Raw genomic sequence first — 14,963 nt, forward strand, 5'->3', positions numbered from 1 at the left:
AGCCCCTCTCTCCTCACACACACCCCCACTCAGTCCATTGGCAGAAGTCATTGGCCCTTTGTTCAGGAGAACTTAAGTCCAATCCCATCTCCTCTGCTCTCTTTCATCTGGTCAAAGCCTCCTGACTGGTTCACCTAGGCCTGCCGAGTGCCTGCAGCAGCCCAGCGACCAGGATCCCATTACTCTGCAGAGCCTTGCTCCAGAGGGAGAGTCAAGGCACTTCTCGTGGTCTTTAGGGTCTGCCCATGTGCCTGCCTGCCTCTCCATCCTGGTCCCAGACCCTCTCCTACCTTGCTCATGGGACCCACCAGACTTGGTCCCACCCTGAGGTCTCTGTATCTGCTGTCCCCTCTCCTGAGCCTCCAGGGCTCACTCACTCACTTTCATACTTTTTGTTTTTGTAGTATTGGGATTTGAACCCAGGGGCATTCTACCTCTAAGCCACACCCCAGCCCTATTTTATTTTTCATTTTGAAACAGGGCCTAGCTCAGCTATTGAGGTTCTGCTAAATTTCTAAGATGGGCCTCGAAACTGTGTTCCTTCTACCTCAGCGTCCCAAATACGGGGATCACAGGTGTGCACCACGGCTCCTGGTCTCACTCTCATAGTGTTGAAGGCAGATGTCTGCCGGTGTTATCTCCTCGGTGGGGCTTGGCATGCTCCCTCCCCGCTCCCTCTTTCTCTGTTCACTTTTCTTTGTGTCCCTTGTCATCTGCCCTGCAGAGAACTGGTGTGTTGAGTCCTGGCTCCTCTCCCCACAGTAGGATCTGTGACTCCATCTGTGTTCTCTACACAGGACCTAGAACAGTGCCTGGCAGAGGAAGGGCACAAACCAAAGCTCTTGAGTTCCTGACCCTGTTCTTCCCATGACCACATCTCCAGTTCACTTACACTTGATGTTGGTCCCGCCTTTAGCTTACACACAGAAGTGGGAAGGTCCATGTGAAACTATTTACGTTTTACAATACTCAACATTATAATCTCTGCATTCAACTTTTACTTTCAAGTGCTATTTTTTAGTGCTTACAGTTTCTCATTTGATGCTCAGTTTAAACCCTCCCGCTCTCTCAGACCCTGGCTTTTTCCTTCCCTTGCCCTTGTCTCAACAGCATGGTTTCTGACTCAGAACTCCCATATGCCTCTCTCCTTTTGTTCCATAAAAGGCTCAGCCGGCTCCCTCCCTTGGGCCCAGATCTCTGTTGGAATGAGATTTATTCCTGTGGAAGGATGGACAGGGGTCAGCAGGAAAGATCTCCTCTGTGCTTGCTGAGCCTGGAGGAAGGAGGCTGAAGGCCCAGCTCAATCCCAGGACTTGCTCTGGCTGTTTGTCTGTCCTGGGAGCAGCTCTGAGAGAGAATGTGCTCTTGGCACCACAGCTGTGGGTCTGCGAGGGTCTTCAAGGCCTGCCGGGGTGTCTTGGGGACATGGGAGCTCCTGCTCCGTGGAAGCTGCACGCGCCCACTCGCGGTACACGTGGAAGGCTGTGCCTCTCTGTCTTTCTTTCTTTTCTCTCTCCCCAGTTAACCTCCAGGGCTCTTTCTTTGTGTGTCTCTCCCTCTGTCCTTGTCCCCAGCTGACTCCCCACTCTCATTGTCCCTGCTTCTGCTCAGCTCCACCCCTTCCTTTGTCTCCGTCTCTCTCCCTTAATTGGCCACGATTTAAAACTATACCATTTTATTCATCCATTATTTATTTGAATAAAGTTTTAACTTTCCCATTCATACACTTAAAAGCTGAGAAGTGACACAGTATGGATTTTACATAAAGACTCTTAATTTTTTAAAGTCACTTTTCTTATTTGTGGAACTGGGGATAAAACCCCAGCCTTCTGCAGGTACTCTACCACTGAGCTACATCTCCAGCCCTGGAACATAAATTAATGGTGACTTAACTTCTATTACCCTAGGCTGAGCTCCTCCTGATCTTTCAACCCACGTCCATGGATATAGGACTGCCCCTCCCCACCACCGAGCCTGAGGTCATGATCTCTGCTCTGTCTGGCCCTGCTCCTGTAGCATGTTAGCACAGAGCTATAGAGGACCGCAGGAGAACATGGGGCCCAGGCAGAGGTGAGGCCCTTGGAGTACGCTGCACCCCAAGATATGCTCTTATGCATCACATCAGGGCAAGGGGAGGAAGAGGCATAAACGGGTGCAGTGCCCCAACTTAAAAATGGGCTAGGATCTCTAACCTTTTGAATTGTTCTGAAGCTTAGGAACCAGAGAGAAACTACTTAGCCCAGAGCTTCCAGAGAGCCCAGGAGAAAGGGAAGGAAAAGAGTAATAACAGCAACAACTAAAACAGTAGCAAATTCTTACTAAGAGCTTACCATTTAGCCATATAAGTATGTCCCAAATATAAGATAGGATATACACAAAAACATTCGTTGCTTCTCTAAAATCACAAATGTAACGCGGAGCTCTGTAGTTCTGTTGGCTAAATCTGACAACACTAGCACAGAGAAGCCGAGAGATTTGCTCAGGGCCACCCAGCAATTAGTAGAAGAGCCAGGATTTAGACAGGACTTGAGTGCAGGGTTGTTTCTCTGCTGCTTCTCTCGTCCTGGTCTCTTACCTTCCTTCTGTCCAGGCCCCTCTCCAGTGCTGGGCCCTGTCTCCCCATGGGAGAGTTTGACTGGGACCTCCCTTCCCTAGGGGCCTCACTGACACTAGGCCATCTCCTTCTCCACATCCTGAAGCGCAGTTGGTTCATCCCATGAGAATCCATTCACTCAGCAGGTGTGTGGAGCACCTGCTGTGTACCTCACTCTGCCAAAGTAGCTCTGGCTGACAGGTTAATTCCAGAAAGTGTTGGAACAGCCCCTATACTCCAGCTTCTTCCATCCAGTATAGCTCTGATGGAGAGTCTGCTATATTCCAGGTATGTTGTCAGTCATCTTTAATAGGGCATCTGGAGATAATTCCCCATGTTTGTTCTCTACCCCAGGCAAGAGGCTTATGGGGCAATTCTCAGGCTGAAGGATAATGATTAGAGGACAGATTGGGAGGAACATGGGCTGATGGGAGAGCAATGCTGTGGAGGGCAGATCAGAGGAAGCTTGGGCCCCATGAAGTACCCTCATTCTCAGCCCGTCAGCATTCCTGCGTGAGGTCCTTCCAAGGGACATTCCCAACCTCCCCCACCCCCCACAGGTACTACTTTCCGTGCCAACGCTGGCTAGCTGTGGAGGAAGATGACGGCCAGCTGTCCAGGGAGCTGCTGCCAGTGGACGAATCCTATGTGCTGCCCAGCGAGGATGAGGAGGGTGGGGGACAAAGCGACAATAACCCCCTCGACAACCTGGCCCTGGAGCAAAAAGGTTTCCTAGACTAATGCTGATTTCTTCCCCCCTGCATCCTTCCTCCTTGCCTCTTCCCCACCCTCAGTTTCCATCTTCCCTCCCTTCCCAAAGGATCTGAGAATCTCCCTCTCTGACAATCTGGCTGTACTTCTCCTCATTCCTCCATGGCAAGAAAGCAGAGGTCAGTGGGAGGCATGTTCCCTGGCATCTAGCATAGGGCTCAGTGTAAAGTATGTGGCTTACAGGTACATGGAGTTATGGTAAGGAACGGGTGGCTGTAGCCAGTTCTGATGCATCTTTTGTCCTTCCATCTGGGCACATGATAGGCTCCCAAGGTGTTTGTGTCCAGGAAAACAATGAACAGTAGCCTTCAAGGATCCTATGATGCTGTGCTCCCCTCCTTGAAACTCTCAACTCCTCCCAGCCCGGAGTAGTCAGACCAGGGCTCCTGACTGCTGAGTCTCAGACTCTCACAGCCATCAGGCATCTCCTCAGGCTGTCTTATCAATGCTATTGATTGAAAATTTCCTTTGTGACATCATCTCCATCCACGGGAAGTTTCCAGACTAAGGGGGACTGCAAAACAACACATACTGCAAGTCAAGTGATTCATGCAACAGCCAAATGATCATAGGAAAGAGCCTAGTACTAATCACAGGGCTCACAGCACAGGGTTGGGAGAGTAGGGGAAGAATTGGAGTGATGGAGCCAGAGGGCTGAATGAGCAGCCCCCTAGAGGTGGCTGTCCTCACCTCCCTTCATGGGATCCTGGAGCAGTCTATAGCTCACTTCTCTACACTCTTCTCCTGGCAGATAAATCAACCACATTCTCAGTGACCATAAAGACTGGGGACAAGAAGAATGCAGGCACAGATGCCAATGTCTTCATCACGCTCTTTGGCACGCAAGACAATACCGGTAAGAAAGCCATACAGGGGCAGCACTCACCAAACTTCTCCTCAGAGAGACTGATGGAAGCTAGAAATCTTAGTCAAGTCTCTGCCTCCTGACAGATCTCAGACACCCAGCCCCATCCAAGAAAGGCAATTATCTTTTTTTCTTAAAATTTCTCCTCTGTATCAACATTCTCTTCCTGTTCTAATGACAAAGGTAGCCCTTGCCCTAACTTCTTCCCAATACAAGCAGGTAAAAAGGCTTTTCCTCCATGCCTCCATGCATGGATGCAGTTGGCACTCCATGGTATTTTTAGTGTGAGATGCCCAGGGAGTCTGAGAGTCATTCTGGAGCCTCTGCACAGGAACTCACAGTTGGTGGCCAGTGTTGGAACCGTGATCCACTCACAGCTACCCAGCCATTCTATCTGAGTTCAGAGGAGAGTGTCTTCAAGTAGTCATCAGGCATTAGCTTAAAACTCTATGGGTCCAGTGCTCTTGCCAAGTAATACTGAAGAGCAAAAAGGCCTTATCCCAGACCATGGGATGCTTATATTCTAATGCTATGATGTGATAGTAGAGAGCAGAGTTTCAGAGCTTGACAGATTGGTTCAAATTTTCATTCTATCATTTATTAGTTGTGTGACCTCAAGTAAGTTGCTTAATCTCTCTGTGCTTAGTTTTCCCATTAGTAAAATGGAGACAAAACTACATGTATCTCATAGAATTATAGGTTTAATGATACTGAACATGTAAAATATTCAGGTCAAAGTGGCACTTGGTAAACATTAATTATTCACTAGGTTATATAAAGCAAATGATGCATGATGAAAGAGTTAGGTCATAACTTCTGAATGTATGTGGCTGTGGTGGTTTCTGAGCCATGGTCAAAAGAATGGATGGACCCTAACAAGTGCTGTTATTTGCCTACAGCTTCCTAGCCACATTCTTGAGCACTCAACAATTATCATTTACTAAGTCCTTACAACAACACTTGCAGGGAAGGCACAGGACCACCTCTTTTTGACATTTGGGGAAACCAAGTCTTAGACATTAAGCAATTTCCCCAAGACCATCCAGGTGGTAAGAGGCAGCACCAGGCTCTGTTTCTGTCTGTCTCTTAGCACACTTAGCCAGTCTGCTACGAGAGTATGACTATCAGAAGGCTTTCTACATAACACAGGATGAGAGCTGGGACATGGAGGGGTGGGACACTTAAAGGCAGCACAGCCCAAGCTGAGGCAGGAGGGAACAGAGGTGATCCCAAGACCACCTAAAATTCCAGACTGACATATGGCCAGAATCCTAGGATGGTTCCATATGTGAGATGGCTGTTGGGAGGCATTTGATGCCATCTCTCCTTCTGCCACCCAGATGAGAGACGCCAAAGAATTCCCACAGGTCCCATTCCCACAGGGGACCCTGTCTGCTCAGTGAGCACGGGGAAGGTGGCCTCTTCACTGGTTCCCTCCACATGTGGAGAAGTGTGAGGAGTACAGGAGAACAAATGTTAACTTAGATACACACTTCCTCTTCTAGATGACCTTGGATAAGGTCTTTCTTTAGCTAAACTGGAAATAAAAATACATATTCAAAAGGGTATTATAAATCTCAATAAGAGAACACACACACATACACACACACACACACACACACACACACACAGCTGAATGTTCAAAGGTGCCCAGTGCGTGAACACTGCACAATCTAGATTTGATAGAAGTTCAGAAAGCTGGTCACATTGAGGAGAGTTGAAAAAGGCATGGGTGAGACCAGGTTGGAAGAGTGTCAGGGCCAGCCAGTCATGTTGGGATCATCTGGTTGGCAGGAATGACCCTCTTGAAGTCCTCCAAGACCAACACTGACAAGTTTGAGAGAGACAGCATTGAAATCTTCACAGTGGAGACACTGGATCTCGGAGACCTGTGGAAAGTCAGGATCGGCCATGACAACACAGGTCTGGCTTTCTTCCTCTCCACTCTTTGCTAGAGCTGTCAGCACCATGGACAGGTCCCAGTGGGCACGGGGAAAGAATCTGGGGATTTGGATGCCATTTGCCTCCCATAATGACAGCTTCACAGTCTCTAGCCCAGTGGAGTCCTGGTTGCACACAGATTCTGGTCTAATTGCTGTGGGTTGGGACTTGATCACTGGTGACTTTCAAAACCCATACCCATTCTCCAGCCTCAGTAATGTTAATGTGCAGCCAGATTTGAACATTTCTGATCTAAATCAGGGGTTTTCTAACTTGATCGTGCATCAGAATCACCTGGGGCAGGTTGGGGATTTTTAAAACACATATTTCTGGCTCTACCCCTACCAAAGTCTTTGATTCAGCAGGTCTGAGGTGATGCTTGAGCATGTGCCTATCTCCCAAGTCCCTGGGTGATGCAGGAGCTGCTGGTCTGGGGACTCCACTTTGAGAACCACTTATCTAGCAGCCCTTTGTGGAATCCACTGATACTGCAGTCAAACAAAGGATGACCCCACATTTGCGCTCTCTCTGAGTAAAACAGGACTCTTTCTGGGTACTCAAACCACCTCTTCTAAGCCTAAAGAAGGGACCTTTGTCCTTGAGCCCAGAACTGCCAGGGTAGTAGAGACAAGATTCTATACCTAGTTTCTGTTTTCTTCTTTAAGTTTGAGTACTTTCTTTCCCAGGGATGACCACTGCCCCTTCACTCATTTTCCTCCCCTTCTCCATCGCTAACTGAGCAAAGAGCTGTGTCACCCTGCCACTGGGTGCAATGATAAAGTCCCTGTGGTCACAGGCTCTCTTTGGCACACCTGGGATCTCTGTTTGGAGCCCCTGCACCCTGAACAGCATCCTGGCATCCCTCCTTTTGGACCGCCCTGGCCTCCTGCCACTTACTAGTTTCCTTCACTATTGCTAATTTCACTGGCAGCCTGGAGCATGATCGACTTTGCTGTGTGCACAGAAGGCTGATGCAGGAGTGGCAGAGCTCTAGGTGTTAGCCACTCAGTAGGAAAGGATGTTTGGAGCCCCTACAGTGACCCACAGGAGCCATGTCTGCACATATGTATGGCAGGTTCTTTCTCCTCTCTCTCTAGGCAAGGCTCCAGGCTGGTTTGTTGACTGGGTAGAGGTGGATGCCCCATCTCTTGGAAAGCGCATGACATTTCCCTGTGGCCGCTGGCTGGCCAAGAATGAAGACGATGGGACCATTGTCAGGGACCTCTTCCACGCGGAGCTTCAGACGAGGCTGTACACGCCATGTAGGAATCACGCACGGCCAGGCTTGTCCCCTTCCAGAATCCCGTCACCTGCCACCCCACCTTGACCCAGTTCCTCCTCCAGAGTTGACTCTGGACTGGGCCCACTTTGGAAATGTGGCTCTCTTGTTCATCCTCCCAATTTTCAAGTTTGGGGTGGGTGTGGGAGGGAAAAGGGGGAAGCTGTGGGCATAGCTTTTGACCCAGGGAAAGAAAATACAGGACTTATTCCAAATTCCATCACAACTTAGCTAGCGACAACACACGGAGCCTAACATCTGTAGTGCTCAGTCTTCACATTTGCAAAGTAGAGATACAGTGTGGTGTGGCTGTAACATTAAAAAGGAATGGACCTATGAGGAATCATGGCCAACCTCATCATCAGTGCTTACTCCAGGCATTAACGTGCCAAAGAATCCCCACCCTAAGGTGGGGCATGGGGAGAACTCAAAAAAGAGTTAAAAGTCATTCCTTTTACTAGTTAAGGAGAAGGAAGGGGAGCGCTTTGGTGAAGCTTTAACACTTCTCTCCACTGTCGTCATCCAAATGTATGTATGAAATGTTTATACATGTGTAAATGTGTGTTACATACTGGGAATCAAAGTGAAATCAACCAAACTGTAAAAATCTGTCTGAATTTAGTGAAATCTGAATCAAGCCCAGAATACACAATTTTTTTCCTAGTTAAGAGATGAGACCCACAACCCACCCCAAATAACTCACAAACAGGATGAATCAGTGATATACTTTCCCTCCCTCCTTCTAAAGCCATTAAAGTGGAAGTGAAACATTTTCTGGTCTCAAGCTTGAAATAGAGGTATTTCTCTCTAGTAAAGTCCCTGGCCATGTGTGTACAAGGTAAACCTGAGTCCAGCCCCTGCCCCAGGAACCACTTGGCACACACACACACACACACACACACACACACGGTTGACAGGAGGATTGGGTGGGATACACAAGGTTAAAAGCACTGACTCTCTTTATGCTCCAGGGCAGGCCTTGCTCTCAACAAAAGTTTATGTCACTCAACATTTAGAAGTTTGTATGTCCTGATGCTGAACATGGCCATCCTTCAGTATCGTCAGGGATCAATTCCAGAATCCCCACAGATACCAACATACATGGATGCTCAAGTCCTTTCTATGAAATGGCATAACATTTGCATATAACCTATGCACATCCTCCTGCATAATTTAAATAATCTCTAGATGACCTATAATACCCAAGACAGTGAGAATCAATGCAAATAGTTGGTGTCATGTGTTTTTAAGGGAACTACAACAAGGGAAAAGGGTCAGTACCTATTTAATACAGATACAACCTTATTTTTAATTTATTTTAGGGTTCTAGGGATTGGAACCAGGGACATTCTACCTTTGAGCTACACTCCCAGCTTTATATTACTTATTATTTTGAAAAAGAGTTCCACTGAGTTGTGGAGGGCCTTGCTAAGTTGTTGAGGCTGGCCATGAATCTGCAGTCTTCCAAGTACTGGGATTACAAGCATGAGCTAGCATGCCTGATTTATTTTTAAATATTTCTGATACATGATTGGTTTAATCCACAGATGCAGAACCTACAGAAATGAAGAGCTGATTAAATTCAGTTCCAGTCTGATGTTAAACTAAGCCATGTGCCCCTTGACTTACTCTTACATTTGCCAAAAGAAAGAGAGTGTCAGGGAGGAAGAGAGGAAGGGAAGGAGGGATTGAAGGAAGGAGGAAGACAGAACAAGAGAGAGAGAAGAAAAAGAAGGGGAGGAGAAAGAGAAAAAGGAAGGAAGGAAGGAAGGAAGGAAGGAAGGAAGGAAGGAAGGAAGGAAGGGAAGAAGGAAGAAAGGAAGGAAGGAAGGAAGGGAAGAAGGAAGGCAGGAAGGCAGACAGATCCTGGTCATCCCTTACCTCCTCCCGTCCTCTCCTCTACAGGAGACCTCTGCAAAGTGAGAGGCCAGGTGAAGGGGTAGAAGGACAGTACAACTTGGAGCAAGTGAGGGGTAGGGGAGGAAAAAAGGAGAAAAGATTCTCATCACCACGACTTGGCTGAGCTAATTGTTGAGTTGCCCCTAGAATCAATGCTCCTGGTTACAGTGCCCAGCTAAGCACCATGTTGAGAGTATTTTACAGGTACTCTAAACTGAAGCTTGTAAGTAATTTGCCCAGGTCACACTGACAGGGTAGAGCCAGGATTCAAGCCTGAGCTTGTCCAATTTGACTAGAAGTGCCTTGACCTGTCTGCTGCCCTAGCCCGGTGATGTATGAGGTTTGGAGAACCTCATCTGAGTATCAGGCCTTTTGTGGGTGCTGGGCATGACAGGACCCCACCTGTGATTGCTTGGTGACCACATGTGAGTCCAGGTCAATGGGCATCAGCTCCCCAGTGCAAGGGTCCAGTGGCTGGTGCTGGTGAAGAACTTGCCTCACCTGCATTTGTGTTCTGTTCTCCCTTCCTTTCTGGCCTTGTCTTCTGGCTGCCACCCGCCTCAGTTGTCCCCTATGAGATCACTCTCTACACCAGCGATGTCTTTGCTGCCGGAACAGATGCCAACATCTTCATTGTCATCTATGGCTGTGATGCCGTGTGCACTACACAGAAGTTTCTCTGCACCAACAAGAGGGAGCAGAAGCTATTCTTTGAGAGGAAATCTGCCTCCCGCTTCATTGTGGAGGTACATGGGCTCAGTAGGCCATGGCCGAGGGACTGAGCCAGGGAGCAGGGGAGCAGCCCTCATGGAGGGCAGTGTATACTTTTCCTCTAGATGGGCTGCCAGTGGGGGAAGATGGCCCAGCCTCTCTGGGCCTCAGAACCTCCAACCAACCAGAACAATGGTGAAGATTGCGAGGCCCCTCCAAGACTGGTGTTGGGATCAGAGGCAATGATGAGAGGCCAGAGTTGGGGAACAGAGAGGCATGATGCCAGTGGGGCGTCTCCAGTGCTTCCACCATTAGACACAGGCCCACAGTGGAGCAAGGTGCTCATGTTTTGGGCTAGTTGGGATGTGTAGGGATGTCACCACTGCTCAGCTTTCACACAGCCACTGAACAGTCCAAAACAGAATAACCTCCTGAGCTCCCAGCAGGGGTTTTGTTGTTGTATGTTTGCTATGGAGGTAGGACCCAGCACCCTGGAATCCCATACCCCTCCGTGCCATAAGCCCCTTATGGTAACTGCTCCAGGGACCCTGTAGTGCCCTTGGCTGAGTGGGATACACAAGAACATTAGAGGGCTGGGATTCTGCTATGTAGACACCACACCAAGCTAGTGAGAGCCTGGTGACTGCCACCATCATTGACCCTGTGAGCCAGAAGGCACTTACCTTAAGGGTTTGTCCATGTTTACTCATGGAACCCTCACAACTCCGCTGTACCCATCCCTTCTATAAGTGGGGGAAACCGAGGCACAGCAAGGCAGTGGCCTACCTAAAGCCAGGTGGCTAGGATGGAGTGGAAGCAGGACTAAGCCTGGGAGAACACATTCTGGACCGGCTTAGCCACTGAAATGGACTAGCAAGGGGAGTGAATTTGCTTTAGGTGTTTGGGAAGGAAAAGGCTCTCTGGAAGAGGTGGCTCTGAGCTGGTCCTGAAAGTGGCACATGCAAAGGTCAAGGACAAAAGGTGTCCCTTGAGAGGGGACTGGATGGCCAGTGGCCCAGAAGTAGAGATAAGTGCAGCATGTGCTTTGAGATTTGTCCAGAGAGCACAGGAGGAGCATGATGAGTTGGGTAGAGGGCAGGGATGGAGCAGAACTTTGAGAAGAGCTTGGACTCTCCAGGTAGTGGCATCTGTAGAGACAAGTCTCTTATTTTTCTGGTGTAGCAAACAAAGTCCACAGCTCTTTCTCATCCTCGGCCAGTTGCCGTCCCAGCTGTATAAGTTAGTTTTTTGTTGCCATGACCAAAACACCCAACAAGACAAGACCAACTTAAAGGAGGAAAAGCTAATCTGGATCATAGTTTCAGAGGTTTGGTCCATGGTTGACCAGCTCCAAGGCAGAAACATCATGATGGAAGCATGTGGCAGAGGAAAAATGCTCACTTCATGGGCCCCGGAGCAGAGAGAAGGAGACAGGAAGGGGGACAAGGACAAATAAAGTCCCCAAGGCCACAACCCCAGAGACACCCCTCCTCCAGCATGCCCACCTCTAAACCTTGCTACACTGAGGACCAGGCTTTCAACACGTGAGCTTTTGGAGGGACATTCCAGATCCAAACCATAACACTGGGGGGACCCTGCCCCCCTCCCACCTTCTCTTGGAGCCATCAGCACATGTGGGGAGGTCAGTCACCTTTGCTGAGTCTTTTAATAAAGAAAGTTCAAGCTTGATTCATTTTTTCACACAAAGCTAACATCCCTCAACCCAAGAAATGGTGTGTTGAGTCATCCAAGCCTGACACCGTCAACACCTGAGGCTGTGTTATACCCCAGCAGGACTTCCGAAGACTTTTCTCAATGAAGTCCCCACTAATATACAGCTATAATCAGTGATTTGTTGCTATTTTTTTTTCTTTTCAAATCTATCTGGGTCTCAAGGGAGTATGAGAACTTGCAGATGTATGGAAAGGCTTTGTCTTCTAGCCTGTCTATACTGTCTGCATCCCTCTCGATCTCTTTTCTGGATGGCGAGCACTGACTTGAGCTCAACTACTAATCCTGGGGCAGGCCACTGCCTCTCTGTGCCCCATCCAGGGACAAGGGGGCTAGCTGGGAAAAGAACATTAAGAACGAATACTGCTTGAGTCCTTCTTATGTGCCAGCCCTGTTCTGAAATTTTGATATAGATCAATTTATTTACTCTTCATGAAATTTTCAAGAGGATGACAGAATAATCCTCCCATTCTACAGATGAGGAATTAGATCACAGGAAAGTTAAGAAACTAACTCAATGTGTCATAAATCAACAGGTGTGAGCTCTGTCCTCAACAGTGTAGCTCCAGAGCTTTTCTGCTTAGTTCTTTCACATCTCAGGAGAATGCTAGAGTCCTTTCTGATGCTGAGCACCTCTGAGGCTCGTGGACAGCAGCCCCCTAAATGCCTCCTAAGGGGTCCTGGCTAGATGACCACCCTGGTACACCAGGAGGATTATAGTCATAGAAGTAGTATTGAAGCCAAAGGCCCACACATCTCAAATCTCAAGCTAACAGGATAGGGCAGGAGGAAAGATGTCTGTGAACAGAAGGAGAGCTGGGTGACCCTTGGCTTCCTGGTCCTGAGAGGCATCCGGTCCTCAAGTGAAGATCCTGTGAGCCAAGGACTTCACCCATATCCCCCCTGCTGCTCCCTTTGGGAAGTATAATGCCTTGCTAAAAAAGGTCTGGAAGTACTGACCTGTGACTCAGTGACTCAGAGCTGTCAGGGCTTCTCTGATACAGAGTGGATGGCAGGCAATAATGTTGTGAGCTGTAGGTCACAGAAACTGCTGCATCCTTATCAATCCATGGAGCTTGCAGCAGTGTGGCGCTCTACCAGACACTTAGAACTAGAGAAGGGCTGACCACAGCTGTGATTTTAGATCTAGAAGGGACCTCAAGGGGCTTCCAACCCTCACATATTTCTTATCCTGTTATTGTCCGAGATATTCTTATGATGAGGGAGGGTGCGGATCTGTATGTGCAGCATCATTTCAGAGGAGAAGGTGACATATGAGAACCCTGGGGTGCTTGAGAGGGGGCTGGTGGGTGGCAGGGGCATCCTGGCAGGGAGCCTTCAGATGGATGCTGGATCAGCACATGGCTTTAGCCTCGGTCTCTACCTTGCTGCTTCCTTAGAGGACCTCTGAGGGATCAGGGCATCCATCTGTCCTGATGGAGCCCCTCCCCTGCAACCTGAGCCTGTGGGCCCCAGGCAGGAGAGATCAGCCCCCCAACACACACACACACACACACACACACACACACACACACACACACACCAGCGCAGGGGCTCATTGTGACACACACACACCAGCTTTGTTGCCCAGTGGGGCTTGGCTTGCAGAGACATTATCATGGTTAAAGTTCACCACCACACTATGAGGGGTCCATTGACTTGATCATATCCATTTTGAAGCTAACAATCTTTCATCCTTTTAACCTGGGCTTGTTGAGCTCTTGGGTCACAGGCATTGTTCTAGAATTTGGGGATACAAAAAACCCAAAATGACTGTGAGTGGTAGGGAAAAAAACAGGTCTGATAAAGTGGCGGGGAGACAGCAGGTGTTCCACAAATGTATTCAAATATGACTGTGGGACATGCTCTGAGAGAGAGCTACACCAAGCTATGAGAGCATCCATCACAAAGAGACAACTTTTTTGGGGGAAGTCCTGGCTTTTTCCAGGAAGAGAGAGGAAGTGATCCTGAATACTGAGATTGGTCAGCCCCTGGGTTACCATAGAAGATGAGAGGGGAGTGACAGGAACTTGTACAAAGCCCCTGTGGGAGAAGAATGTCGAGTTTGCAGGACTGGGATTTGTGGGGGCGTAGAAAAGGAATGGCAGAACGGGAGAGCCTATTGGGTGTCAGAGGGCAGCCAGGCAGGACAGGAGGATGGCAGAACCAGGACTCCTCCTCGGAGACCCAGTTCAGGACTCAAACAAGGAATAAGCTGCTACAACAGACTGTCATAGAAGACAGGACTGGGTTCCACCTTGAAGAGTGAGACTATAAATTGATTTCTGGACTCAAGGCTGACTTTAAGTGGGGAGCAGGGAAGTGAAAGGAGAGAGTGGGATGTGCAGAGGAGGGGGGCTGATCTGGCTGAACAATGGATATGTATGGGGAGAAAGTGAAGTGACCCCTAGAAGCTCAAAGGGACTCAAGGGTGGATCCTGTAGGGAGGCAGAACATAACTGAGGCCTTTCTGCTAACATCAGGTACCTTTTCTTCTTTCCAAAGTTAGAAGATGTGGGAGAAATCATTGAAAAAATTCGGATTGGCCATGATAACACGGGCATCAATCCTGGGTGGCACTGCTCCCACGTGGACATCCGCAGGCTCCTCCCAGATAAAGACGTGAGTGTTGATGGTCTGTCCTGCTCTTCCTTTTGCCCTGCTCCAGAAGAGATCCAAGGCAGATTCCCTTTAACTTTATTAGGTTGAGATAAAAAAAATCCTCAGAAAATTCCACCCAGTTTACTCAGTGCAAGAACCAGCTCACATCCAAGGCAGGCCCTTCTAGAACCTGGTTTAGTGGTAAGGAGCAGAGTCTGTGCACCCCTATCTCTGCTCCCCACACCCAAGCCCACAGTATTAATGAATGACCAGGATATCCTTCCTGCTACTCAAGGTCGACTTGTAGAAGAAAATCCACCCTGAACAACTTGGGAAACATTATCAAGTCACAAAATGTGGGAGAGAGCTCTCAGTCACTGCTGTGGACTTGGAGCTTGGCTTTGTAGCAATATGAAAGTTTAGAACCTCCCTCCCTTTATCCACTGAACCCGAGATTTGGGGGTAGGTTTCAGATGTCTATTTTAAGTGACCCTGACAACCCCAGCCCTCAAGAGCCAATTGCTGATGAGTCTGTAAAAGTTTTTAAGTCAGACTAGATCTTATGGGTCAGG

General features: G+C 48.6%; 1 protein-coding gene across 3 annotated transcripts in view; it reads left to right on the forward strand.

Annotated features, from left to right (window-relative positions):
* LOXHD1 (lipoxygenase homology PLAT domains 1) overlaps positions 1 to 14,963 on the forward strand; it is a gene marked incomplete at both ends in the record, with an annotated part of 168,985 nt that overhangs the window by 106,358 nt on the left and 47,664 nt on the right. For all 3 annotated transcript variants that reach the window (XM_080714787.1, XM_080714788.1, XM_080714789.1), the window contains 6 exons: positions 3,154 to 3,320; positions 4,116 to 4,220; positions 6,024 to 6,152; positions 7,268 to 7,432; positions 9,913 to 10,094; positions 14,296 to 14,412. In XM_080714787.1, the coding sequence (XP_080570913.1) occupies positions 3,154 to 3,320; positions 4,116 to 4,220; positions 6,024 to 6,152; positions 7,268 to 7,432; positions 9,913 to 10,094; positions 14,296 to 14,412 (865 nt within the window). The remainder of the gene's footprint in view (positions 1 to 3,153; positions 3,321 to 4,115; positions 4,221 to 6,023; positions 6,153 to 7,267; positions 7,433 to 9,912; positions 10,095 to 14,295; positions 14,413 to 14,963) is intronic.

This window comes from Muscardinus avellanarius (genome assembly GCF_963383645.1).
Source record: "Muscardinus avellanarius genome assembly, chromosome: 17".
NCBI classification, from domain to species: Eukaryota; Metazoa; Chordata; class Mammalia; order Rodentia; family Gliridae; genus Muscardinus; species Muscardinus avellanarius.